Source organism: Podarcis raffonei, chromosome 7 (assembly GCF_027172205.1).
Source record: "Podarcis raffonei isolate rPodRaf1 chromosome 7, rPodRaf1.pri, whole genome shotgun sequence".
Classification (NCBI taxonomy): domain Eukaryota; kingdom Metazoa; phylum Chordata; class Lepidosauria; order Squamata; family Lacertidae; genus Podarcis; species Podarcis raffonei.
The window spans coordinates 57,551,378-57,561,025 of NC_070608.1; the positions used below are offsets into that span (position 1 = coordinate 57,551,378).

The window sequence follows — 9,648 nt, forward strand, 5'->3', positions numbered from 1 at the left end:
GAGAAACTGAAGTTGGCATATTTGTAAATCCCTACCGCCTTCATCTGTTTTGGTAGACCGTACCTACAAAAATAATAGGAAGTGCTAAAGTACCCTTTACCACAACTAATAGCTGGGACATAGTGCTATAAGGACTTGTGAGAATACTGCACCCAGGCTAATATGGATTTAAGCAGTTGCCACAGTGTGGAAACAGCTCTGTCAAACCAAGCTTGCAAAGAAAATGACCGCCTAACATTTTAGGCAAGTAGTTGCTTTATAACCTTTGTTGAGAAAGCTCCTGTCAATTTGTGTGCTTTCAATGGTAGTGCTGGGACTAACAGAAGAGCAGAATGGAGGGAATGCCTTTGCCAGTATTGGCACAGAAGAGCGAACCAAAGCCAAAGCTCGCTCCAGTTGTATGTTTTCAGTCAAAATGATTGGTTGCTGCTTAGTTTCATGCAGTAGGTCACTCATGAGCCAGATGACTCACTTGAAACAGACTGTATCTAAGAGGAAGTGTTAGGCTTCTAGTTCATTGGCAGGAAGCACGGCTTAGAGCCTCATCCTTCTGGCTTCAGCAAACACTCCTGGATACAAATTAAACTACAGAGGGTACCACAAATATCCAGGACACTTTGCCATCTTGAAACTGGAAACTTGATTTTAACGGGAGAGATATTGCAGGAGTGTGGTTTTACTGATTTGATACCGCTTCCCCACATCTCAGCCCCACAAAGCATTTGTGCGATGATCTTTGACACGTAGATCTTGAGGGCTGGATTGATTAAATTCTTCGCCCTCAAGTGGAAGAACCTGTATAGCTGTCCAGTAGAGGGGACAGATACAGTGGTACCTCAGGTTAAGTACTTAATTCGTTCCGGAGGTCCGTACTTAACCTGAAACTGTTCTTAACCTGAAGCACCACTTTAGCTAATGGGGTCTCCTGTTGCCGCCGTGCCACCAGAGCACGATTTCTGTTCTTATCCTGAAGCAAAGTTCTTAACCTGAAGCACTATTTCTGGGCAACCTTAGTTTTGGCATATTTAACTTTTAGGTGTTCTTTTTTACACAGTTGGCCAAATTTGACCAGCATCCTTCTGAGTCCAGTTTTGTTCAAAGAGAGCAGGACTAGGTCATCAGTGTAAAGGAAAATGGACACTTCACTGGTTTTACTGTACAGAACTAAAGTCCATGAGAGCAAATGTTTTTCTGATATGGGTTTGTTGACCATTCTCACAGTAGTTCTACCTTGCGTTCACTTCAATTTTCTAATTCTCCTTCTCAGTCCAAGCCTTTAAATATGAACATAATTATGTGCCCACATCAACACTTGTCACAGTTTCACAGGGCCAGATATAATCTTTGAGCAGGATTCAACTAATGAGTCCTGTCGGGCAGAACCCACGTCCAAGGACTCCTGCTTGCTCAATAGGGCTTTCCCCGCCTCTCCTCCCCCATGTGCTTCCCAAAATCAACTCTAGGAGTGTTGGGAGAACCACCAGAATGACACACACAGAGAGGAGGTGGGAGATTGCTCTGACAGGCAAGCCAAAACATTTGCCCTGACAGAAGGGTCACCTTAGTGTGGTGATGAGTTCCTCCTTTTGCATGCTTCTCATCATACATACAAAATGGCACAGTATAATTTTTAAACATGAATTGTGAAAATGATGTATATACCTATACATCTTTCTTTGACTGGGGGAAAAAATGGAGTTGGAGACTGGGGTCATTATGACTTGAGAAGAGACGGTAAGATTTCAGGATCGTGGGGCTGCCATGTTCTGAACTTATGCTAGTAGACAAATATTGCAGTTGCCTGGAATTCCTGTGCAGTTGTACAAGCCTGCCAATTAAAAAAAAAATCATATAATGAAGAAGGGACAATAGTTACAAAAAGAGCAGCTGTGTAGGAGGAGCAGGGTCATGTGGGCTGGTCCTTTTCTCAATTCCCCATGCATATGCTGGAGCGGGTGCTGCTGCCATGTGGGGGGGGTGTTGGGGATGGGATGTCCCATGCGCCCTTGCTCTCCTTACCAGCAGGAATGCCTGCATAGTGCTGTTGAGCGACCTGAATCTCACAAAAAGCTAGTACTTCTTGGTAAGGTGCATAGTTGCGTACAAAAAAAAGTGGAGCACAAATAGTGGCAAATCACAGGGTGCTGTAGTGATTCTGTCCCTCCTTGTGTCTGTTATCAGGAGCAGATTTTCATCTTCTGATTCGGAGGCTGACCACAGAATCATAGAATTGCTGCAGTTAGTTTGAGGGAGAAAGAGGAGTGGTGACAAGACTCCACAGCAGAATCTTCTTTGTTCCTATATCAGCTGCAGTTCTACTTACTGTGAAAGAAATCAGAAAACTTCATATTTCGGGATTTAACTGGTGACTTTTAGTATGTATATGAGCTCTGTTCAGCTCTCAGTATCACCTTTATTGAGGACCAGGCGTTTTACTCTGAAAGGATTAAGGGGATTTTTTTTTTTTACTCCTGTTATCCAGTCATTATATTATTGACTCTTGTGTTGCTGTTTAAATGGAAAAAATATCAAGTGGCTTAAAACATTCTGAGTAGGATTAAACATACCGTATTTTTCGCACCATAGGGCGCACCGGACCATAGGGCGCACCCAGTTTTTTGGGGGGGAAATAAAGGGAAAAAAATTATTTCCCCCCCAGGTGCAGGGCTGGGGCGGGGGAAGCTCGAGCTTCCCCCGACCCCAGCCCCCAAACAGGCAGCTCTCCGCAAGCAGCGGGAGCGCTCCCGCTGCTTGCGGAGAGGTCCGCGAAGCCTGGGCGCGCTGATCTCAGCGCGCGCAGGCTTCGGCATGCTGGCAACTCTCCGCAAGCAGCGGGAGCGCTCCCGCTGCTTGCGGAGAGGTCCGCGAAGCCTGGATGCGCTGAGATCAGCGCGCGCAGGCTTCAGCATGCAGGCAAGTCTCCGCAAGCAGCGGGAGCCCAGCGCTGGGCTCCCGCTGCTTGCAGAGAGGTGTGCGAAGCCTGGAGAGCGTGAGGGGTCGGTGCGCACCGACCCCTCTCACTCTCCAGGCTTCAGCGGAAGCCTGCATTCGCACCATAGGACGCACACACATTTCCCCTTCATTTTTGGAGGGGGAAAAGTGCGTCCTATGGTGCGAAAAATACGGTAGTTGTTGCTAAGGCAAAAAAAATGTGGAGGTGTTCTCTGACAAGTGCTTTAGTTATATAAGAACACCTATATACAGTAGAGCTCTGGCATATTTTTCAGATGTTATGACTATGCACAAACAAGTGTTGACCTGTGAAATCTGAGTAGATTTTCCCTGCTCACTATATTTTGCCCATTTTCATGTGCATGTGCCTATTCACTTCTGTCGTATTTGTACACATATCTCACAGTTATGGAGAAAGTGCTATGTCTGCCACAGATCTTCTCATAAGGAAGAATGATTAAAAAAAATCACCAGGCACCTCTATTCATGCTTTCTTCTGAACATATACAGGTTAGGGGATCTCCTCACAACCCTCCCAGGTGCATTCATTGTCTATGAGTTTGACACCTCAAAAGTACTAGAGCTATACTATATTGAGGCAATGAGGAGGTGGAACTCAGCTTGGAGCTGCCTATTTATTATATTTTGTAAGGGCTCCCTTGGGTAATTAGCCCTTCATCCCTCTCCTGTTATATATTTTGTTGGCCTCCGGGGATGTCTGAATATCACTAACCTTTGCAGAACCCTCTGCAGCAAGAGTCTAGTTTAGGATTCTCCAATTTAAAGCAAATGTTTGTTATATCAGATAACAAATATTGTGTATTAACACAAACTCCAGCATCCTGTAAAATGTTCAGAGTAAGCACCTGGAAAATTCTGGCTTTAGAATAGATTCAGGCCGACCAAGTCAGGAGGTCACAAATGTAGTATGAATGTAAGGCAAGTGGATATAAACTCAAATCCAAGCTCCACAAAATATACAGTGGAACCTCATGTTACGTACTGTCCTCCTTGCAAACGCTTTGGGTTATGAGCTCCACTAACCCAGAAGTAGATGCTCCCGGTTGCGAACTTTGCCCCGGGATGTGAGCGGAAGCCACGCAGTGGCAGCAGTGGGAGGCGCCATTAGTGAAAGCGCGCTTCATGTTACAAGTGGTTTCAGCTTAAGAACGGACCTCTGGAACAAATTAAGTTCATAACCGGAGGTACCACTGTAGTTTAATTCAGCAGGGGAGAATTCCACCCTTCTTTGAAATTTTCTTTATCATATGTCCTCAATTGACCTGACCTGAAATGAAACTGAAATTAGGATACGATACAGGTGGTTGCGGGTCCATATATTTTTCAGTAGTTGAACAAATTCTTTACTCTTCTCTGTAAGTAAAAGATGTTGGGAGAAATGGATGGTAATAGAAAACTTTCAGCTCTTATACTGATAGAAATAAACTTTGGTTATTCAAACACCTTTTCTATAAGTAAAATCTAATACTTTATTTGGAGCTTGATATTTGGCACATAACCATGATGCAGGCACATCTGCATGTTATAAACCTTTCTGCTGACATATTTGTGACATAGCTATGTGCAATATGTGTCAAGTTTGTTCTTCTGTACTCCCAAAACTGTCATAATAGCATTGCTGGCAACTACTAAGCACATCAAGTTAATTCAGAGATACCTGGCCGTGTGGTAATTGAAATGGCTTTAGTATCCTGCTAAACAAAACAAACACTGGTTACTATTTCCTTTGGTATCAGGTCTCCCATGGTATGGGTACATTAGTATTATTATTTGTATACAGTATTATCTGTACATTCATGTGTGGTGCCATTGCCCCCACGTGGTGAGTTTTTGGGACAAAGACTTCAACCACCTGACACTAAATACTGTCTTCTGGAACCATCCTTGGAAATAAGTCCAGAACCACTGCAGGAACATGACCCATCTCCCACAGGAGGACACTATGGTCAATGATATCAACAGCTGATGAGAGAACTAAGAGCAACAGAGTTGTACTCCTCCTGGGCCTCTCCTGATAAAGGCCATTCATCAGCGCAACCAAGACCAATTCAGTCCCAAACCTAAGTCTGAAACCAGATTGGGATGGGTCTAGATCAGGGTGGCCCAACCTCTAAGTGGGCTGCAATAATACTTTGCCACGGGAACTCATGGGCTGCACACTGCTTTGTTGTGCAGTGGGAGGAAAGCAAAAATTTGACACCTTCCCCAGCCCTCTTGCTTACAAAGCTGGTTAGTGAGGTGCTGGGCTTTGGGAAGGAGGTGCAAGGCTCTGGCAGGGTCCTAAAGTGACCCTGTGTCCTTCCCAAAACTGGGAGTGTGCTACATAGGCTTTGGGAAGGACTGTAGGACCTTGTCAGAGCCTTCATGCCTCCTTCCCAAAGCCCAGCACCTCGCTTACCCCTGCTTTGCAAAGGCAGCATGAGGGCTGAGGGGGCATCAGATGTTGGTAAGGGCCATCAAAAAAGGCCTCAAAAGCTACACGCATTGGACCATCTTGGAGACAAATCAGTTTCCTCCAGGAATGCCTGCCGCTGTGCCTCCATGACCCTCCCAACTACCTTGTCCTCGCTTGTGACCTGGCAGTAGTTGTTAAATACCTATCAAGTTCAGAGCATGTTTTTCAGGAGTGGTCACACCACAGCTTCATACAAAGACACCATACCCTGGGCACACCCAGTAATGCCCTCCCCCAGCATCTTGGCTCACCCACAGGGTAGAGAGCTTTATTGTAGGGATACAAGAAAGTATTAACTCTGCAGTTCAGTCTGATATCCCTGTTTGTGGAGGATAAGACTATTAGTGGCTTCAACTCATGATGGTTGTACAACCTCCAGCATCCAAGGTAGTATGCCTCTGAACACCAATTGCTGGGTACCATGAGTTGAGACTGCTATTGGCCTTATGCCCTGCTGATGTGCTTTCCATAGTCAGCTGCAGTGAAAGTAGGATGAAAGTAGGTATTTCATCCAATCCAATAGGGCTCATTTTATATTCTTAAAATACATGCATCTCTCTTCACCTGAGGCAGAATAACAATATATTAAGTGAAATTTGTAAGTGAAAACAACTCATGCTTATCATCCTAATAAACTATCTGTCATACAATCTATTTACTTTCTGGAGGTGATTAACACTCCTAGGGAAGTTAATAGCAAAAAAGCTAACAGTGAATTGCAGTTATATTTGGAAGTGGAAGAGCAATCACAGAAAAAAATCATCGTTATTATTCTTCATTGGTGCTTAAGTGTTGTGAAGGTGAGTTTGTTTGTTGCGTTTCAAACGAGGGCATTGTTCGTCTTCTAGTAAGGAACTGATAATCACTCATTCAAGCAAGGTTTTGCACCAGAGATAAAATAAAATAGCAGTGATTAGTTTTAATTTATATATTGGAGGGGAAATTGTTCTGTAAAACAGAACTAATAGAGTTCTGTTGTCATAGAGAAGCACTCTTTAGTACAGCAGCACTTTTTAGTATAGGATAGTTGTTCTCAGCTTTTTTGCAGAGGGTCAGGACTCATGCATGAACTGCGCTCAGTCTCTTGCCTGGACATGAAACACACTATTTCTGTGTGCTACTTTGACAGTGCTTTAAAACTCATCTGTGGGATTTTGACCTGGGGAAATAGCTGCTATAAAGATATGTAAGGATTCAGCAGGGGGTCTTATCAACACTAAGGGTTAGAACGTCACCTGCTCCCCCCCCCAATGGGGGCAAGTAGAACTTTTCTAAAAATAAAACATTGCCACCAAGACTAAATCCTGAAAATGTAGGGCTTGTAATAAGGGCTTGCAATAAAGAAGGCGGAGCATCTCTTTAGCGACGAGGTCATTGCATATTCAAGATAATTACAGTTTTAATTCTACAGGAAATTACTTGTGTATGACATTCAAAAAACATGCATATGCACTGGCATAGCATGGGCTTCTCTGTGAATGTAGCAACCGACAACAAATAATGTTGCTAGCTAGGATTCTATATGCGCAGAAATGGAAGGAAGAAGTGGTTCCAACCAAAGAAGAATGGGTAAATAATAATAATGGACTATGCAGAACTGGCAAAATTAACAGCCTCTAATGATGAGTGTTTTATGGAAGAATGGATGCCTTTATTGGACTGTTTAAATAAATACTATAGTATGATGTATTTGTGAGCAGGATTTGAGCTATGAGTAACAGAAGTAATTTGATTATATTATTGTGGTTATGATTTGATAGATAGAAGATAGGCTGCAGCAGAAGGGAGAAACAATAACTCCATGGGAAATGGGGGTGGGACGTCGACAAAAACGACGAAATCATGTTTTGACTGTATATGTTAAAAACGTTGAAACTTAATAAAATAGAATTGGAAATGTTGCTGCCGTGCTACGTGACTCTTTAATTTTCTGTCTTCTCCACAGGGTGAATGTTCCCAGAAGTGCCATGACATCTTTGTTCTGGAGACGGTCTGCGTGGCTTGGTTTTCCTTTGAGTTTGTCTTGCGCTCCATCCAGGCAGAGAGCAAATGCGCCTTCTTGAAGACTCCGCTCAACATTATAGACATCTTGGCCATCTTGCCTTTCTACATCTCTTTGATTATAGATACAGCCTCTACCAAAAACACTGACAAACCTGGGGGTAGTGGCGGTGGCAGCGGTGGTGGAAACAAATACTTGGAGAGAGTGGGCCTTGTCCTCCGCACCTTGCGAGCCCTCCGTATCCTGTATGTCATGCGCTTGGCCAGGCATTCACTGGGGCTGCAGACCCTGGGGCTTACCGTACGCCGTTGCACGCGGGAATTTGGGCTCCTGGTCCTCTTCCTTTGTGTCGCTATGGCACTCTTCTCCCCACTGGTTTACCTGGCGGAGAGTGAAATGGGAGCCAAGCATGAATTCACCAGTGTCCCCAGCAGTTACTGGTGGGCTGTCATATCCATGACAACTGTTGGCTATGGCGACATGGTACCTCGTAGCATTCCCGGGCAGGTGGTCGCCCTGAGCAGCATCTTGAGTGGCATTTTGCTAATGGCTTTCCCTGTCACGTCCATATTCCACACTTTTTCCCGCTCGTACATTGAGCTTAAAGAGCAACAGCAGAGAGCTGCTAGCAGACAGTACCATCATGTGGAAGAAAGCACCAGAACTCTGAATGAGGACAGTTCCCATGAAGGAGATGCCACATGTTCACAAGAGGTTGATGCAGAGGTGGTTCACGCAGAGACTGAACAGGGAACTAAGAGTTGCTGACTCTAGTGAAACTGAAGTATTGTAGGAACTCCATGGGAACGAGGGCGAGTAGATATTTGTCGTATCTGAAACAGCCCCTGAACTGCCCATATCAGGGTACTCAGCCAAACACAGTGTTGGAGAAAGACTGCCCTTTTAAGCATTGGCTTAAGTGACCAATCCTGTTTCTTAAAATAATACTGAAGACAATTCATCTGCAACATCCTTAGAACACAAGATACTTTTCAGCACTCAAGAGTGATCTTGAAGGAACAGCAGTTTAAAAGACAGGTTTCCACTGTGCACATAGGGGGGAATAACACTGCAAAAACAGTAGTGTGTATGTTTTTAAATAAGCGCCCCAAATTCAGGGTAAAGTACATGTGCCATAGGACTGGGAGCAAGAGATAGATTGCACAATAACATTTTTTTCCTAAAGCCTGTACCACAGGTGGTTTCATGGTTTTGTAAAAAGTCATGGAGTATTGCACAGAAAGGGTTAAAGGTAAATTTGAAAGTATGGGGACAAAGGGCCATTTCTGACAAAAGCTACCCCTTGTTTACCTCTCTGTTTAATTTTTTCTTCAATAGAACGAAAATCAATAACCACAATTCTGGCTGCCTGCTGACAGGTCTGACGTGTGCTTTAGCTCTTTATGCATTATTTAATAAAACATGCAGATTTACCACAGTAAGCTTTTGCATCCTAGCTTGGATGGCAGACGTATACAATATGTTCCTTTTTGCTCAGATTTGAATGTATATTGTTTTAAAATGATGCTTTTTATTTCCAATGTTTGGCATCTTATTGCACTTCTCAGGAGGTGGCGCCCATTGGTGCCAAGATTTTCAAAACTGAAGAAAACATATCTAAGAAAGGTCAGTGTCTGGTTGGAGGACATTTAGTTCCCTCCCATCATCCACGAATAACTAAAAGGCAGGGTGGGCGCCCCCCCCCCCCAGTACATAGAGTTTGTGAACCTAGGTGAGGAGGTAGGAAAAAGAACAGGGAGATGATACTACATACTGTATAGCCAGGGCGGTTTGTAGTCATCCCCCCTCCCGCCAAGGGTAAGTAGGCGTGCCAAAAACTCCCATTTGTGTCTATGAGAGCTGTTTTTCCAATGCCTAATTGCCCCACCAGGATGGGAAGCACCTGGTGGGAGAAGGCGAGAAGGATGAGGCAGGAGGGAAGAGAGATGAGGTATGTGGATGTGAATAGAGGGATAGGGCAAGGGATGCAAGAGGGAAAGTCAGGCCCTCCTGTTGCCTGCTCAGCCCTTGGGGAAATAAAGGTTCCCCATCCCCGATGTAATAGGAACAGTAAAGACAAGTGATGCAGTATTATTATTATTTATTAAATTTATTAGTAGCTTTCTTGGCATGGCAGCTCAAAGCAACAATTTTAAGCAAAAAATGAACACATGCCTACATTAAATTAATAAAAGAAATCTAAAAAACCTTTCTGACT

The 9,648-nt window shown here is 44.1% G+C and overlaps 1 protein-coding gene across 1 annotated transcript in view; it reads left to right on the forward strand.

The window, feature by feature from the left end:
* The window catches only part of KCNG2 (potassium voltage-gated channel modifier subfamily G member 2), a 46,744-nt gene extending 37,773 nt beyond the window's left edge, over positions 1-8,971 (forward strand). The window contains exon 3 of the mRNA XM_053396700.1: positions 7,374-8,971. Within this exon, the coding sequence (XP_053252675.1) occupies positions 7,374-8,198 (825 nt within the window). The 3' untranslated portion in view covers positions 8,199-8,971. The remainder of the gene's footprint in view (positions 1-7,373) is intronic.
* The last annotated feature ends 677 nt before the right edge of the window (positions 8,972-9,648 follow it).